At 38.3% G+C, this 19,592-nt stretch overlaps 1 protein-coding gene across 1 annotated transcript; it reads left to right on the top strand.

The window, feature by feature from the left end:
- Window positions 1–1,557: 1,557 nt before the first annotated feature.
- LOC110449053 lies at window positions 1,558–19,014 on the top strand. The gene is made up of 13 exons (XM_021495627.1): window positions 1,558–1,635; window positions 5,316–5,754; window positions 6,126–6,273; window positions 6,642–6,741; window positions 8,791–8,910; window positions 9,343–9,399; window positions 9,768–9,935; window positions 11,322–11,601; window positions 12,418–14,545; window positions 14,858–15,064; window positions 15,986–16,634; window positions 17,510–17,665; window positions 18,022–19,014. The coding sequence occupies exons 2-13, from the start codon at window positions 5,400–5,402 to the stop codon at window positions 18,193–18,195; spliced, it is 4,542 nt and encodes a 1,513-aa protein (XP_021351302.1). The 5' UTR covers window positions 1,558–1,635; window positions 5,316–5,399; the 3' UTR covers window positions 18,196–19,014.
- Window positions 19,015–19,592: the final 578 nt, after the last annotated feature.

Genomic DNA, 19,592 nt, shown 5'->3' with positions numbered 1-19,592 from the left:
AGAAGAATTTCAAAACTATTTCATAATCTTCAAGTGCAATTAATGGCTTAAATTCAAATGCGTCCAACGAAACATAATAATATATATCAGAACAAATTCCAGTTTTGTTTCAAAATGTGATGACGAAAGAATTATGATTATAACATTAACGAGAAAATCCCATATTTCATCACAGGACGAATGGCCGTGTCAGGTTCTTTTCAAGGTTCAGCATCTTTTGCGCGCTTCAGTTTCCCAAGTGTTGATCACACGCACAAGTACAGTATAATTTGCCAACGATGCAGTCTGTGTTAATTCTGGGTTCTACATATATATCCTATTAGATATGTATTAATTTCTATTTTGTTTTTACGTCGACTCATGGAAGTGTTCTTCGTTTTTCTGTGCCTCGATAAAGGAGAAGAGTGCTCCGAAAAAATGACGGCCTCACATTGTCCACTACACGGCTGGAATCACCTAGCTGTTAGCTCCGATTGGCAAACAAATTAAACATTTAAGATGCTCAATATTGAAAACAAAAATTAAAAGACCTTATATCACTTTGCAATGTGTAATAATTTGAAAATGTCAGTGTATAGATTAATATATATTGACCAAATATACATTGGCCTTAAATACAGCCACAGAAAAAAGAAGCTGTGCGCATTATTTTGTTGTGTACTGACCATATCTTTAAAAACGAACCGTATTTCTGCGTTTCTTCTCTTTCTTTTTTGTTAATTATATATTTTGATTATAGTTCAGTTGTAAACAGTCTTGGATCAGTATATAATTACTAACACACATTCAACCCATGTAATAGCAAAGGAGTTGGAAACATATGAAGAGAAACAAGTTTTTTTAATTTTAATTCTAATTTATTCAGGTCATTTGTTCATGTCCTTTATCAAATGTTGTTTACGTACCAAATATCTTGTTGTTTACGTACCAAATATCTTTCTAGTTAAATTTCAAGTAAAACGACCGACGTAAAACTTAAACTGACCCTCACAGGACTTTTCTGGTATTTCAAAATTACATTGCACCATGTGAAAATTAGTTTATGTATTATCATTGTTGCAATAATAATACGTCTCTGGTTGTATGATTGTAAGTTTGCATTTTATCTAGATCTATATAAATTTGTAAATAAAATGTTATTTTCACCATGAATGTTTGTATAAATGCATGACATATATATGTGACCTTTTGTTCCACACATAGTATGGCTGGGTTTGAATAAAAATCTTGAAAATCTTGTGTATACGTTTCAGGCCGACCACGAACCTTCGAGACACTCGATTTACATTCTGAAAAGTACATGTATACGTCTCGGTAGGCCTATCGTTCGATCGTTCAGGCTGCTCTTGTTGTACCTTGTTTTTGTGATTTCTAATATCTTTCTTTACAATATATAGGTTATTACAATGTTTAATTTTAAGATTATAAAGGAAAACCTAAATTAAGTATATATATCAAGCAGGAAAATATGCAAAAGTGGTTGTAGCGTGTAGCACTGCAGTAACCCTACAATATACTTAGAGTTATCTCTCTTCGTTTCCTGTATTCTACTGCGTGCGCAGTCGATTAGTTACTTGTAGGAGAAATGTTGCAAAAGTGAATGAAAGATGCTGGACCTATGTGTCACCTATCAAGGTAAATAAAATGATCACATAATATGGGCAGTAAACTACTAAGAGATATGTACATATAGCTAAGTTTGGCATGGTATATGCTCAGTACAAAATTAGTTTTTAGGTATTCTTCAAGCTTTTGTAAACTTATCAACTTTTTTTCAATCAAAGCAAGTCACCTGTCAAGATTCACGTTAGTCTGCTACTGACTAAACTGTTTTGTATTTTTGAAGACCTTGCAAGCGCGTAACACATTATGAATTTTGAGTTTACTTAACACGACAAATATCATGCGAATTTGTACGTATACATGACCATGAAATTCAATTCCACCAAACATTGGTGCAAAACTAGGGACACATTTGAAGGCAGTAGACACAATCGTGTTCACTTTGATAGGATTCGGGTAATGCTGCAGTATATTACATAATTCAGTTTTTCGTGGGAAATTAGTTATTAACACAAATCAAAGGTTAAATGTTAAAGGTGGTTTGTTTCTTTCATTTACACGTTTGGAATTCCCACAATGTCAATGTTTTATATCACATTAATTTTATACTAGCGGAAAAAAGAAACTGTGCATGCGGAGAATAGTTATAGAACATGTATTACCAACTTTATATACATGAACATTCACACACATGACTGAGTATGACACATACACACTATCCGTGTGTCATTAACAGTTTGTCCCGTGGAGTTTGCTCTCTATAGGCGTTGACTAGTACTAATATTAATACCCGGCCTCCTCTGCTCCGGCCGGATATTAAATCGATCCCATGCCTTGTAATATAGCAAGCCTGGTGTGAATCACACCGGGGCGATTTTAGAATTGATTGACAATACATTGGTCCGCATCCATAAATAGGATTGAAGTATGAACCATTTCTGTTGATATCCTTCACAACTTGGATTTAAAATCTGCCTAAATGTTGTTAAATTATCAAGTTAACGTAGCAAGCGCAATTGAAATCTGAATTGACCGCCATGTTGGAAAGTTTGTCTCTCTTGACTTCTGATTTATGTCAGACGTCTAAATATGGGTGTCATGACCCAATATGGAAATCGTAGTAAACATGGAGGCATCAGTAGTAATACTATATTTGGCCATGCAGACCATATATAGAAAGGATAATTGAGATAACATCACGCATGATCTGTCATGGCGATGGTTTCTATTTTTTCCCAAAGATGAACTTGGTTAATTTCGTGAAAGAGTTTTTTTCATCGGTAAGGATTCGTTTTTTCAACAATTATGTAATATTTTGATAACATTATATTCATATGAGGCGTGAATTGTATGTTATCTTACAGATTAACACTTTCGATTTTGCTCCATTAGTTGGCATAAGACCGCTTCGTAGCTCTGACGAAGCAATATATAAAAAAAATCTCGTTGTCAGAAAGCTACGTTATCGAAGCTAGGCGTTGACCAGTTTGTACGTTTTTCTCGTCCAGCCAGCCAATTTGACAATGAAAGTTTATTTTTCAACTGTTGGGTCACTCTGTTGAGACCAGTGAACACTAAAAACAGCATTTTAACGTTTTGATTAGTGATTAATGCTATGCCGAGGCTCAATGAAAATGACCGCCCCCAGATTATTGCTATGCTTCAACCTGGTATGGGCCAAGCCGTTGTCTCTCCACGTTTTCATGTCCATCGAAACACAACCCTGGATTTGTGGAGACGACATCAACAGTTTGGCCACGTTGGCGATCGGCCTCATGCGGGATGTCCACATGTGACGTCAGTTCAACAGGACAACCATATTCGGCTTGTCCATTTGAGAAATCGCTTCCAAATGGCACATTTGACTGCACGGACAATCCCTGGTTTGACTGCACGGACAATCCCTGAGTTGCTACCAATAAGCCCGAGAACTGTACGGAACCTATTGCGTGAACGAGCTAGCCGTCTGCGACGTCCTACAATCCGCCCAGTTCTTTTGCCAAGTCATCGTGTAGCACGTCTGGACTGGTGCAGAAGGCATCTGCGATTTACTTGACGGGATTGTAGTGAAGGCCGTTCCAGAGTGTATGGTCGTGTTGGAGAACGTTTCCGTGACGTGTGTGGTACAACGACATTCTTTCGGCGGAGGCAGCGTTATGATTTGGGGCGGCATCCCAGCCAACGGGAGAACGCCTCTGGTGGTTGTTAACGGGAATTGGAATGCGCTACGTTACCGTGACGAGATCCTCCAGACCCACGTCGTTCCATTCGTGCAAGGGCAGCAACGTCGCATTACGCTACAGCAGGACAACTCCAGGCCACACACAGCTTGTGTCGCTATGGACTTTCTGGCCCAGCAGAACGTGAAATGTGTTGCCCTTGCCTGCTGTATCTCCCGATCTGTCGCCCATTGAACACGTCTGGGATGAAATGAAGCGCAGATTACGGGCATTACCTATTCAACCGGTGACGTTGGCTGATTTGGCTGCAGCGTTGTTACAGATCTGGAATGCCATCCAACAAGCATTCTTGAACCATCTGATAGGCTCCATGCGTCAACGTGCCAGGCTTGCATTCAGGCAAACGGTGGACATACAAGGTATTAACTTTGTGAACTCAGTATTGACCTCTGCTGTGGTTACGTCACTCCTGAGCGGAACTTATTAATTCCATAACGTTGAAAATGGAATGCAACTGTTAATAAATAACAAATAAATTGTCCCTGAAAACCTTGTTGTTCTACGTCATACACATTTATTTTCATAACACATTTTAGGCATGCACAGTTTCTTTTTTCCGCTAGTATATAACCGCATGGGTTCCTTACAAATGTCTTATAAATACACAACACATGTACATATGCTATACTGATATGGGTTACAACACGCCTAGTATGTATGCTTCAGGTACTTGAGCACCAGAAAATCTGGTTATAAAGCAAGATTTGGCTATTTAGTCAAATATGACTATACATACATGTATATACCTGGCAAAAGTAAACAAACACTGGTCGTTACTATCTCGTGCTTATCGATTGAAGTGTTCATCAAACAAGTGAGTTGGTGAAATGAAAGATTTTTATCTAAAAACTCTATTTACGGTGACTTTGTTGAATGTCACTGTTGCAATTCTTTTAATTGGTACTTGCATCCATTTATTCTCTCCCTCTGATGATCTGACAGGAATATTAGTGATTTCTGTACCAAAACACGAAATATTTCATTCTCTCTCGACACATGAACCACTTTCAATGTTATCGTTCTCTTCTGAAAGCAAACATCACCTGGGGCCGAATCTGCATCATCAGAATCTTATCTTTGCTAACACGAAGCAGACGCCATATTAAATAGACACACTATATATAGTATGTTACTAATAAGTGATGTATGTTGAGAGGGGAAAACGCAACAATGGAATTCAAACAAATGAATGAAAATTTTGTTTTTAGATGAAAATCTTTCATTTCACCGATCACATGTTTGGTCAATCAACACTTAAATTGATGTGCACAAGATAATTACGACCAGTACTGGCGTGTTTGTTTACATTTGCCCTATACATATGTATAGTCATATTTGACTATATAGCCAATCTAGCTATATAGCCAGATTTGCCGTTGCTTCAGTATCTGTGTTTAGGCGTGCTGTAACCCATATCGGTATAGCATATATGTATATGTAGACATTTGTAACATACCCATGGGCATTAACCTTACTGAGTAATTCATGAAATAATTGACTTTTTATCCGTAGCTGTATACCTAAGGAAAACATCTGTCCTCTCAGTGCAGCTGATATGGTCCCCAAGAACATGAGATCAACTGTGGCTGTCGGAAGATGACCGGTAACCGTGGTACAATAGAATTTCCCTGCGCAAGAGGACCATGGCAAGTGGTGCATGCTCTACTGGCAGACCTCAAAAACTTGTCTCAGGCTTTGCAGGGTGACCTGAAGGAGTTGTGTAAGGAACATCAGACCATTGTTGACATAAGCAATGGGTTAGGCGATACAGAGGAGACTCACTGGGGGGAGTGTGCTCTGTATGGATTGGTCAAGTACCTAAAAAAACAAGCCAGTAAAGAGGAACGACGTTTGTTCCTCCAATCCACTTTCCCCGCCATCATAGACCTGGCTTTGGACCATCCAAATGTCATACCACCACAGGGCATTGCTTACAGTAAACAACAGAAGGGTAAGTCAGGGAGTTGAACTGGTTGTCCAAGTTATTATTTCCATTCTACTATCCCCCCACCCCCCAACCCAGAAAAAATAATTAACGATTCATCTTTGAGATTGTTTTTTTAAATGATTTAAAGCAAATCAATTTATCACTATTAAAGCTGTACAAATTAAAAATTTTGAAGTGCAAAACTTATATAACTTTTAAGGCCACAGAAAGTTCCAATAATGAAGAGTCATAATGTTTTAAACTGTTTATTTCCAGAATATTGAATACTTGCCCCGGTTAAAACTTTTATAAATGTACTTAACATTTTACAACAAAATTTTGTTGGCTGTCATCATTATTGCTTTAAAAGTACAATGTCATTTATTTTGATGCAGCCAGTACCACAGTACTTAGTCGGAGGTGTGTTGCATCGATACTGGCCTGTGGATTTCTCTGTCTGTTTGAAGAGCGAGGCAAACCTTGGATAACACACCAATTAACCAATGTCATTAATTTCACCAATATTTTCAAAAATCTTCAAATGTGAGTGTTTTTTGATATTTTATGTTAAGGATGTTCCATACTTGAATGTCAGCATGAAGCAAAATTAAATGACATGGAAAGGTGTAGTGGGATGGGTTTTACTTAAACCCGGAAAGAAGGTCTAAATTTTATGATTTATATGAAGACTTTCAAAACTCTATGATTTTCTATGTCTATCTAATAATGATCTGCAAAATTGTGGCAAATTGTCATATGTTCCTGCAAAAGAAATCTAATTTGTGATATCAGTATACGTCTGAAACCTGATTCCACATTCTATCAGATGTTTTACTTTCAACAAGCTTGTTGAAATTAATTTTGAATTCAGTTCAAGTTATGGTTTCCATTCTATGGGTATCATATTTCAGGGCATCCCAGATCGCCAAGCTTCGATGCCTACTCAACTACTTTGAGCAAGTGGCAGAAAGAGGAAAGAACTTGACAGGAAATGTTACCTACGTACGACAGGTTGGTAAACTGAGGTGGTGTTACTACATTACAATGTCATGTATGCTACCAGATCTGCTTTGGGCCTAAATTGAAACTGACGGTTGGTTGTACAGTGTTTTAACTTAACGTCCTATCGACAGCTAATTTAAGGTCATTTAAGGACATGCCTCCATGTGTGTTATGTATGTGTGTCTGAGGCAGGGTATGTTGGTTTATTTGCCTCCTTGTGATAGTACAGATCTGATGTTATGACTTTATAGTGCTATCTCGCTGAAATACCATGCCTAAGGCACCCCGTCACATAACACTGACAACGGGTGAACCAGTTGAACATTAATCAGGGAATAACTACTGCCATTTTTAAGGACTTTGGTATGTCCCGGTCTTGGTACAGAACCCATTGCCTTGCTCACCTGGACGAATGTTCTGCATTAAAGCCAAAAGTGTGGTATATTGCCAAACAAGGCTCTAGGAAATAAAAGGTAGTTAGAAGTAGAGAGAAATATAAAGATACCAAACATTGCCATGTGTAGTCTTTTCTGGATCCCCAACCTGCAGGGGTGTACAAATGATGGACCAACTCACAAAATCACAATTTCTGTATCCGCTTTGGCTGGAAACAAAGAAGGTTACAGAATTGAGGCTTAAATTCATTGACACCGAATATTTAATTTTAGTACTCCCAAAATGAGAATGATTTGTTGAGATGTACACTTTAAACTGAAGAAAGTTTTCCACAGTTTCTTGCTAACCAACCTTTTATGGGGATAAAAATGTGTGGCAAAATCTCAAAATGTGCTTACAATGACGTTTTTTTGACAAAATAAAAGTGAAAAAATTATATTTCATATTGGAATAATGAAAGATGAAATTAACTCTAGTTGAACATACATTCTTACTGTACTCCAGAAAAGTTTCGCACAGACAAATATTCGCCCTTTGGAGATCAAATCCATGTTTGCCTATTGGTTATTTCGCTCTTCATGTGTAATTACTATATTGTGTGTTGTATACTTCTATATTATGCTGTTTTGATATATTCACTCGTTAGCAGTGAATGGCTAATGTCTCACAGAGCAAACATTCTTTGACGGCAGAATGTCAACTCTAAGAGAATAAGTTTGATGTAAAAAGATATTAAACTTCTGGTTTATTTATACAAGCTTTGATTACGTAAAGAGTATACTTTTCTCTCATTTCCCAGTGTGTAAGGTATAGCTGTCCAGGGAAAGAAAGGGGTGAAGGAAATTTCTATCTTACACCCCATTTCACGTGACATGATGTCACAATGGTTCAACAATGACGTGACGTCACAAACTTGGAACTCTCTGATGCCGCAATGCGGAAAAGGCGACATGATGAAATTAAAACCTTTTACTATATATATTTACTGTACACGTTAGAAAGATGTGATTAATGTTTCTGCACAAACATTATTCGCAAATATGGGATATGCTTAATCTGGCTGGCTGATTCGTTTTCGTCTAAAAAGCTCAGGGGGGAAATTGATATTTTCAAAATGGTGGCCAGCCCAAACGCATTTTCATGGTTTCTGGGCTTATTCTGGTGATTGGAATGAGAGAAAAAATACTCTTTCATGCCCAGGGGTGTAGGATAGGGACATTCCACCCCTCGGATTTTCAAATTTGAGACAAAGCGTCGGGTTTTACCTAATTTGAAAACCCATCGGGTGGAATTTCCCTATCCTACACCCCTGGGCATGAAAGAGTCTTATAATATTTGGTACACCAACATTATAAAATAGAATCTTGCAGGGATTAATTTCATCACTGGCTATCTGGCCCAGGCCAGTGATTTTTTTCTTTCTGTGGACCAGTTTATTTTGCAAACCCTCTATACCAGTGAATTTTCTTCTTACGTGGACTTCCAAATTGTGATTTAACACATTATCCTGAATATTTATAACTTAATTAAAATTAAAAAAACAAGTAACTTTCGTCAATGTTAAAAAAAAGAATTGGTTGAGCGTTTTGGCAACAAACTCAACTGGCCCAGGTCATTCATATTGTAAGCAAACCTTGAATGAGAGTTTTCATTATTGTACAGGTCATAACAAGAGAAGAAATGCCAACAATGGATTCTTGGTTAAACTGTGATCAAAGGCTTTGTCCACTGCGGGTGTATGAGGACGGTGTTATAGAAGATGCAGGCTGTGAAGCAGTAGAGGTAATAACTTCCCATTACAGTGTATTACTCCCTCTCTGGATATTGACTTACCTGTAATCAATACAATAATCAGAGGTCAGCAGGTCATTGTTGTCTGGATACCAGGTATATCAATAGAAATGTAAAGATCTCTATGTGCTCCTTTTTTTTATGACTAGTCTTCAACTGAGTGTGTGCTAATTATGTGCTGTGTGATTTAATTTTACTTTTGATCCTTGAATTTTGTTAACTTTTTGCGTGAAGGGGGAAATTTATTGTTCAAAATCATATTTCTGTATTGATAAAGGGATTTTAACCATTTGGTCTAGAGCATCAATAAGCCAACTCATAGTTGTGTATTAAAATCAAGATTTTGGCCTCTTTCGAGGCAGAGGGAGGGGGCCCAATACTGAAATAACACCGTAAATAATGTTATGGTCTTGTTGTTTTTAGGTTGACTTTGCCAACAAATACATAGGAGGTGGTGTTTTAGGAAGGGGTCGTGTCCAGGTACGTAACAAATATATATTAATAGAATTTCAATCTACACAAGAGGTTGGGCAGGTGACACCTCCCTTTTTATGTCCAATTAGGGAATCAAACCCTGGCTGCCTTGATGAAAGGCCAGTGCATTATCCACTGCACTTCCCAACCATCCAGATTTGGGTGGTTGGATTAAATAGGTCTTCACTGTAAATCAAATATTAACTGATTTGTTTTCAGTTTTCAAGAAAACACGTACCTGCTAATATGCTCTGAATTTGAAGCCACAAGTTTTAACCCTGAAAAATGAACTGACTAAATTGTTACCATTGGGTACATGAAATGATGTTGGAGTGTTTGGCAAGATCAGAACAAGATTTTATGTGTTGTTTCAGGAGGAGATTCGGTTTACTGTGTGTCCTGAAATGATTGCATCCATGCTGTTCATGGAGTGTATGGAGGAGAATGAAGCCATTATCATCAAGGGGTACGAGCAGTTCTCTGCCACCCAGGGGTATGCTGGAAGTCTGCTGTATGTGGGGCCACACTCGGACCCTGTCAGGGTAAGTTAAGGGTCAGAGGAGGATTTGTACCCTTTCAGGTAATTTGGAATCAGTAAGGGATTAGACTTCATTAGGGTTAGTTTGAGGTCATTAAAGGGCCATACCTTGTCAGGGTAAGTTTGAGGTCATTAAGGGGCCAGACCTTGTCAGGGTACGTTTAAGGTCATTAAGGGGCCAGACCTTGTCAGGGTAAGTTTGAGGTAATTAAGGAGCCAGACCTTGTCAGGGTAAGTTTGAGGTAATTAAGGAGCCAGACCTTGTCAGAGTAAGTTTGAGGTCATCAAGTGGCTAGACCTTGTCTGGGTAAGTTTGAGGTCATTCAGGGGCCAGACCTCGTCAGGGTACATTTAAGGTCATTAAGGAGCCAGACCTTGTCAGGGTAAGNTGTTTAAGGTCATTAAGGACCCAGACCTTGTCAGGGTATGTTTAAGGTTATTAAGGGGCCAGACCTTGTCAGGGTAAGTTTGAGGTCATTAAGGAGCCAGACCTTGTCAGGGTAAGTTTGAGGTCATTAAGGGGCCAGACCTTGTCAGGGTACGTTTAAGGTCGTTAAGGGGCCAGACCTTGTCAGGGTAAGTTTGAGGTCAATAAGGGGCCAGACCTTGTCAGGGTACGTTTAATGTCATTAAGAGGCCAGACCTTGTCAGGGTAAGTTTGAGGTCATTAAGGAGCCAGACCTTGTCAGGGTATGTTTAAGGTAATTAAGGGGCCAGACCTTGTCAGGGTAAGTTTGAAGTCATCAAGTGCCCAGACATGAGACCTTGTCAGGGTATTTGGGGTCAAGTAGAAGTCAGACCTTGTGAGAGCAATTTGGGGGTTAGTCCTTGTCATGGTAAGGAGGGGTCAATAAGAGGTCAGACCTTTTGGGGTTAAGTTTGAAGTCAATAACAATTGACTCCATCACTGTAAGTTGGGGGTCAATAAGTAGGTCAACCTTGTCAGGGTTAGTTGAGGGTCAGTTAGGGTTTTATATCATGTCATGGTAAAATGGGGATCAAAAAGGGGTCAGACCTTTTTGGGGTAAGTTTTAAGTCATTAAGGGGTCAGACTTTATCAGGGTAATTCAGAGGTCAGTAAGCGGTAAGACCTTGTCAGGGTAACTTTGAGGTCAGTAAAGATACGGATCATGCCAGGGTAAAATGGGGGTCAAGAAGGGGTCAGTCAGACTCTGTCAGTGTTTCATGAAATAAATAAGGTGAAAGCAAGTACATTTCGTATCTCTGTAATGCTAAATAAAGAAGGGTAGTAGATCAGATATGAGACTGAAGATTCTGCAAATGTAATGTATGTGTACATGTAAAAGTATATTGCCCGTGCACATAGAGATAGTAATAGAAACCAGACACAGTGTGGGGAACTGATAGTCTAATATTTGTTTGTGTACAGAGAGACGAGAATGGAGATCTGATGAGTACCCTGTGTGCCATTGATGCTGTTTCCTACAGGAACAACCAGCGAGAACAGTACAGCGACTACATGTGTGTGAGGGATCTCAACAAGGCCTATGTGGGGTTCAGTGCCAGATGTCTAAGAGGCCTGACACCACCCCGGGAAACTGGTGGACAGGCTGAACTTGATTCACCCTCGGACGACAAAGCAAGCACCCCAACAGATGAGGAGTACCTCACAGCCACTGACGAGGAAGGGGAGGATCACGGCGACCCCTGTAAGTTTGAGAAGGGTTGATATAATGTAAACAATTATGTTTTTGGCTTGGACACTTTCCATCCTCTGGCCTATTAAAACAAATGTGGAATATAGCGACATATTATTGGTTGAACGTGGCAAAAGTTAAAACAGAGTGACAATTGCTTGTTTTACAGTACTGTTGCAAAGGAATTTTTCTGGCAGTTTAAAAAATTTCATGTTAAAATAAATCTACAAATTTGTAAAGATAGATAAAGTTTCTGGTCAGGGAATTCTACAATGCCAGCAATCTGGGAATTGATATATTTATCTCTGCGTAAAGGTATTTTTAGATTAACGGGGTTGAAGGGCCAGCTTAAAAGCTAATGTAGCGGAGCAATGCCAGTTGCCCATCTGCCAAGCATCAACTTTTTACTTCAAATAACAAAGAGGGGACTAAGCAGTGTTCCAGCTACTGACAAAATAGAAAAAATAATTGTTGGCATGTAATACCAGCTTTTTTAACCCTTTCACCACTGTAGACCATAATAGACTCATCCAGATCAATGTATGGCAGAGTCTACTAAAGTTACCTAGAGGTGAAAGGGTTCAGGGCATTTGTTGACCTTGATCACCTTGGAACATCACAGGTGTGAAAGCACTAATTAACAGTTGAGCCAAACAGGCCTAGTTTCTTGTTCAAGTAAGGTGAACAAATTTGTTAAATGATGTGATGCACAGACCAAGAAGAGGATTCGGGGTGGTATTACCAGTTAGGTCTAATATTGTTATTTCAGTTTTGATGTCATTGTTATATTTTAGCATAAAATGAATATACTTTTCATTTGTATTCTAGATTTGAATACAGTTTCCAAATTTGCCGAGGGTCTCCTAGTTGATATACTTTCCTCAGCATTACTTGAGGCTTCAAGTCATATGAAAGGTCAAGGTCATGAATATCATGAATGCCAAGGTCAAGATGCCCAGCAGACACAGCAAATTAGTAATGACTCTATTTCTGTCAAGTTTGAAGGAGCGTCCGTTAAGTCTGATGATGATGTTCCACAGGAAGGCAGGGAAAACTTAGATGTGGACCTCTCTGATTGGGTATCTAGATTTAGGAGGCGGAGCTCCAATTTGAGTGACATTGGCTCACGCAGGAGTAGTACCGCTAGTACAAGACACAGCTCAGAATTCAGTTCTGAATTTGAAGAATTTTATGAAAACTTTCAAAAACGTGAACAACCAGTCATCCATAAAACCATAAAAGAAGAAAACTTTATAGATATAAATGAATTTGCTGTCAATTTAGCTGCAAAACTTTTGCATGAGGGAACCTTTTTGGCAGCTCATATTAAAAAACCAGGCATTCAAAACTTCCATTCTGATGCTCCAGACAAATCAATGATGAAACCTAAAGCAAGAAAGAAATCGGAGGAGAATACAGACAGTGATAATAGTGGAGTGGACAGTGATGTCTGTGACTCACAACCAACTCAAACCAACCAACATTCCATTGAACAGCCTAGCAAGAGGCTTCAACCCTCAGAGACAAAATGTGATATTTCAGAAGCTGCTGCAAGAAGATTTGCAGACAGTTTTATCAGGACACTTTTTCCATTCCCAGAACAGATTACCAGAGATTCCGACAAGCCAAGCTGTGATGAGGAAGTGAATGTCGGGGCATCGGGTAGCACTGGAGATACTAGTCTAAATGTGACTGTGGCTGGTAGGCTAGAGTCCAGTGCTACATCAGAATTATATACTGTGTACACATCTGATCTCTTAAAACAAGACATTTTAACTGAACAAAACAAAAGAAAGAAAAATGTTAACCTTAAGTCAAAAGACTCTGCGAGATCCTCACGCGAAAGAACGAGAGAAATGAAGATGATGGCCACAGATTTTGTTCATGGGGTTGTGATTGGAGCACTTCAAAAGTACTCTGAAGAAATAGACAGTGATCTCAGTATTCAGGATATAGACCATGATACATTTGATGATAGCGATTTGGATGACAATGTGACAGGACAGGATGAAGAGAGTGTTTATGAGTGTGATAGTGAGGGTAATGCAGGTAAAATATCGTTGTTGGAGCATCCGTCTGTTGTTGAACATGTAGTTGATAGTTATGAAAAAGTTGTTGACAGTTCTAATAGTGTTTTCTCCCTTGGAGAGAGTGCTAGTGTCTTTGATGCACGGAATCAGGAACAAAGACTGTTAGATGGGCATGAACAGGTTGCTGAAACTTCCATTCACAGTTGTGATACACCAGCTACTGTGGCTGATATTGCCCTTGAGGTTGAGAACTCTGACGAAAGTTGTAGAATACCACAGGTCATGGTCACTGACGAAAGCAGACGTGAACAAATGACAGAAGAACTTTATTTAAATGTTGCGGAAAGGATTGTACAGGACCAAGTTGCAAATGCACTGTTAGGTATGGCCTCCCTTAGTCATGAAAGTCAGTCGAATGACAACGGTGTTAAACCAAAAACTGAAAGAGTTCCAAGGAAAGGAAAGTTAAAACCAAAAACCAAGTCATCTGACAATGAACTGGAGCCGCCCCGAAACAAATACTGTGGTCATAGCAGCAACAGTAGTGGGAGTTGTCTGTCCTTGTCTCGTGATAACCACCGTGAACCACATGGGGAGGAGAAAGAACCACGGAAGGTGACATTCTTTGCCTCCTCCCTTTCTAGGGATCTCCTAACTAATGCCTTCGTGGAAGTTCAGCGAAATATGAATGGTGGTAACATCTTTCGCCGGAGTAGTGAACCTTTAAAAATTTCCAATCATGCAGCGAAATGCCTGATCGAGAATTCCACCAATGGGACCAATGGTAGGGGAGAGAAACACATGAGCTTGACGGATGAAGATGTTGGCAGGTTTGCACAGGAACTCAATAGGTGGGGATCCCTTGAGGAGTTCAGAGCACAGCTTCGTCGGGGCTCCTGTGGGTTTAGGGACCCAACTCTTTCTCGGTAAGATTATATACAGGATTCATCTTTTATTGGTAAAGACAGTGCAACATTCAAATGAAGGATCCACTTAAATTAAATGGTGCTATTTTTTGTTTAGGTATATCCACTTTTCTCTGCAAGAATTTAAAGAATTTCCACATAAGAAAGTTACTATTTACAGGACTCGCTGCGCATCAAAAATGAGATTTTCTTATCAGCTAGTACTCTACAACACTTAACATTTCCATGCTCCATTCATCTCCCCCCCCAAGATTCCCCACTCCACAAATAAAGTTACACTGTGTATCGGGTTGTAATTCTGTTCTCTATTAGGTTTGCAGAGCAGCTGATGAAGAGCGACTGTAAAATTCCCGACTTCCATCTCCTTGAATCCAGCAACTGGAGCACGAGTGGTGATTCCTCGGTCTCCTTTGTCAGCAATGTAAGTGGCTTCAAAGATGCAGTCTTGGCTGGATTTGAGGAGGAATTACTCACTGCAACCTGTAGCAAAGCCACTGTCCGAAGTCCAAAGTACACAAGGTAGGTGCTTGTTTTAAGGAAATGCATGCTAGGTGGCGATAAAGGCTCTTAAGAAATGTTATTTTAATGGCTATGTACTCCAACTATTTCTCAATCTCTTTTGAAATTTGATTTTGTACAAAACTTCTTTCCATCTCGGATCATAAACATCTTATGAAACTATTGGGTTTCTTCTTTTGTAAGAAATTACTTTTGACCTAGCACAACAATTCATATTGAAAATTCAATTTCAACCCTTACTGTGTTATCCATGGTCCATCTGTTGTCTGTTTGTCATCAACTTCTGAAAAGGAAAAGAGAGAAAAAAAATCTTCAAAAACATTTTCATTCCATACCAATGGATGGATTTTAATTTCTTTTGTTCTAAAGCATCTTTGGGCAAAGGGGACATAGTTTTGTATAAACTGAGGGTGTGGCCTGTCTGGAGCCCAATAGGGAAATAGAAAATCATCATTCTTCTTCAGTACGAATAAAGGAATTCAGCATCATTAGGGAAAGAGGACTCATTTTTTAAAATTTAAACTAAGGTTGTATCCCCCTTTTAGGGCAGAAAGGAGCCCAATAGGGGAAATATAACTGTTTTAAAATATTTTGTTCTAAAGAATCAGGCAAAGACAACTTAATTTTGAATTGATACTATAAACAGACCCACCCATGGAGACTAAGTCAAGATCCCCACGTCATAACCATAAACACAATTGCTGGGCATGAAGAATACACCTGTGTTCTCTGTGTGTTACCCACCCAAACAGATTAAGTCCTTCTTGCAGCTTGTATTTCTTGTACTCCTAGGCTTTTAAATCCAGAAGTCCAAGCTCATCACGGTGTCAAAAACTTATTCTCAATTGTCTGATAAAAGCCATGTCTTCATATTATTCCCTTTTAAGTGATTTGCTTCAGAAAAATGTTTTCTTATTTCAGGTTTGTGTGCAACAAGATGATTCCAAAATTAGTTAGACAGAAAAGCCTTGTAAAGGAGAAAGATAACGGAATAGTAGATCAAGTGGACACAGCCTTTGCTTTGAACGGAACCAGAGGTAAATCTTTTGACAGTGAAATATCTGGTTTATCCTGGGAGTCATTTCAGTCTTCAGCAAGTTATAGTAGCGACGAGTTCTCAAATTTCGTCGATAGGTTAGCTGAAAGAATTGTGCAAGAATCTTTTGAGACTCTTTTCCACATACAACCGGAGCCAGAACTTTGTCAGTCTGATACAGAATCGGAAACTGACGATCCTTGTATTCACGACTTTGCCAACAATATGGCTAATGACATACTTTTACAGTCTCTTGTGAGCCTTACCAATAGCTATGCTACGTATAGGAAGGAAAAGAAACGACTTTCTGATGCCAACACGTCCACAAGCAGTGATTCTGTGTCAGAGGTGGAATCAAGGACTTCCACAGATGCCGTGAGTGTTTCGAGTGTTCAGCGAAGCGTGTCTGATGATTACACTGATGCACTGGACATACCATTCCGTCAACTTGAGAATTATGCAGAGGAACTGGCAGCAAGTGTACTTCAACATTCTGTCAATGTTTACCAACGAGAACTAGACAGTGAGAAGAAGGTGAGTGTTTATGGTGAAACCTCTGTAATACCATGCACAACATAGGATTCACATGATAGGATGAATTAGGCGAATTGATTTATGTTGTCATTATACAGTGGGTATTTAATTTCACTATGTCTGTGTCTACGTCTTAAGATCAATAACATGACAGATTTAGACAACATAATTAGTTTGCTACTGGATAGCCTTGTACTATATCTGTCAGTCAGTGCGTAACTTTGTTTGGAGTATATCTCATACACTCTGTTACTTACAATTGCCAACTTTTGTATGCAAGCACCTATGGAGATAATGTTGCATACTGAAATCTGATCTATTAACAGAGTTATTGTCCTTTGTTTACTGTTAGTCACGTTGTCTGGAGCCTATCTCATTTACTTTATAGAATGAGATGTTTGTGGGTATTTTCCTTCTTAGTTTGAAGCTATTTGGATCATTTCCTGGTACAATTTTTGGTGGGGTTACCCCATATAAACAAACAGATGTCAAGTATATAGATTCAATTCGTATTTAATTTCATTAATTCCATAGCAAACAAGAAAACTCCAAATGTTTATATACAATAACAATTGGCAAATTCTATACGTAGGTGACTGCCTCATGAGATAGCAGTGGTTTGTATACTAAAACACGGTTTGGCATAATTAAATACGGTCTTGTAGTCCGTCATTTGCAGAGTTATAGTCCTTTTTGAACCGTACATCGCTTTGTTTGGGACATATCTGATACAATTTGTTGCCTACAATTGGCAAATTTTGTATAATTTACCTGCGATTATCTTACAAAAAGCATTTGAGTGAAACACTGAACATCTGTCTGCTTTAGCTGAAATGAATTTCTCCATGTCATAAAAACTTGTTGCCATATTACAGAGGGTGTATGGCCGTCCACTATCCACTGGGAACTGGGGGTGTGGTGCATTCCGTGGTGATTGTCACCTAAAGTCCATGCTACAGTGGATGGCAGCCTCGTATGCAGGGGTACCCAACATATTCTACTACACCTTCCAGCACCCAGATCTTGATCAGGTAAAGGTTTATTGTGTGGATAAGAATCAGGCAAATGTTTGTATTGCATACCTTACATACTGTTTTTCAAATTGTTGATTCAAGATCAGGTAAATGTTTGTTGTGTGAATAGGAATCAGGCAAATGTTTGTAAATTTGCATACCTTACATACTGTTCGTCAATTCAAGTAACTGGATCCAGATCAGGTAAATGTTTGTAATATGATGTTTAATTTCTCCATCACGTAATCAATATCATCCAATCAGACAAGCTTCTCGGTAGATAAGATACAATGGTAAGTAATATTCCTAATTTGACCTTGAATAAATGACAGTATTATTATTTTTATGTTTGAATGATATATATTTCCTTGCAGTTACAAGATGTTATTGACTCGATCATAAAGCGTGGCTGGAAGGTGGGACAGTTGATGGAGGCCATACGCTGCTACTGTGTAACTCTCCGAGATATGAAGGAGTCAGATGTCGAAAGGCCACCAAATCTATTCCAGCTGCTTCTGTCAGATGATGCCTTCCTAGATATCAATTGATCATGAATACTCCATGAGGGACAATCCCATTGGCTGTGTATTGTTTCTGCCTGTAGCAACATTGCATTACCAAGTATGGTGTAGCTTGTCAAACTAGCAACTTTGTTATGTTTATGTCAGGACTGAATGAGGTCAAAGTTCAACAATAGTAAAATGTGAGATATTCAGCTGCAAATGCTTATTCAGGATTGTGAATGTTTGATATTTTTTCTAGCAAGTATAAATACGGGTCCTCTGAAACTGTTATGAAAAATAGCAAAAGGTCAATGTTCAACACATCTTTCTATAGTCAGTTACCTGTACAAATGTATCAGAAGTCAGTTTATATTTGATCCATAAACACGAAACTGAAAACCAACGTAATATTGACTGAAGAATTGAAGCAAAGAAATGAAAGTGCCAAACAAAAGCACAGAACAAATAGATGTTTCACTAAACATATGTTATTGAACACACATTCAGTTGCTAACCTAGATGGGTGATAGAACTTTCGCCTGGAAAGTTTTAAAAGAAAAGGAGAAGTTTAATAGTATTTTGTCAATATTTATAACCATTAAGTATAAGTGCCATTTATATTTGCTTACTGTACTGCAAAAAAGTTGTTTCCTCTGTATATTTTCGATAATTGAATCATTAACCTAATTAGGTATCCTATCATTCACACAATATCAACCATGTTGCACTGAAAAATTCAAAAACCTAGGCAAGACACAAATCTTTCAACTGGATTGGTGAAAAGAAAGATTTATCATTTATTAATATGACATAAAACTTGTGTACATGTTATCACAATCACCACAATTTTTTATTATTATATTTTCAATGTTGCAATGAATATTTGAAAAAATCAAAAACCTAAGCAGACCTTTCTAATCATGTGTAAATAGAGCGGTTGAAAAGAAAACCTCATGAACATATTGAAAAGGAATGAAAAGTACATATATTTAAAATATTGAAATAGTTGCAATGTATTGATTTAAACATATTTAATTGTCACTTATACAGCAATAGGGTTTACTATTTAGTACAATTTATAACAAGGTTTAAAAAATATGGATAACTTGTATGTGTAGTAAAATAAGAACAAGGGAGATAAATGTGTTTGACACTGGTTCCTTTTTGAAGACAAATATTTACACTGTATTTAGGCAGATCTTTGCTAACCAGTTTAATATACAATGTATTTCATTGCTATTATGTTCTTTGAGGATCAGGGCATATAACAAGAAGAAGAAAAATCCTCTCTCAGCTCAATCAAAGCACATCTTTGAAATCCAAGGGTTCTATTCTTGATATATATATTTTCCAAGTTCTCTTGCAATATGTCAAGGAATAAAACAAAAGTTTACAGGCCATTACAGATGGCTGAGATGACAAGTCAGGGAAAGATTATGGAG

This window comes from Mizuhopecten yessoensis, unplaced genomic scaffold (assembly GCF_002113885.1).
Source record: "Mizuhopecten yessoensis strain PY_sf001 unplaced genomic scaffold, ASM211388v2 scaffold4443, whole genome shotgun sequence".
In the NCBI taxonomy this organism is placed as follows: Eukaryota; Metazoa; Mollusca; class Bivalvia; order Pectinida; family Pectinidae; genus Mizuhopecten; species Mizuhopecten yessoensis.
This window is presented reverse-complemented; position numbering and strand designations above follow the sequence as displayed.

Excerpts from the sequence above, each read along its gene's own strand:
- LOC110449053 (XM_021495627.1), top strand. The coding sequence starts at position 5,400 with ATGACCGGTAACCGTGGTACAATAGAATTTCCCTGCGCAAGAGGACCA. Across the intron at positions 6,274-6,641 it reads ATTTTCAAAAATCTTCAAAT|GGCATCCCAGATCGCCAAGC; the intron begins GTGAGTGTTTTT and ends ATCATATTTCAG. Across the intron at positions 11,602-12,417 it reads GGAGGATCACGGCGACCCCT|ATTTGAATACAGTTTCCAAA; the intron begins GTAAGTTTGAGA and ends TTTGTATTCTAG.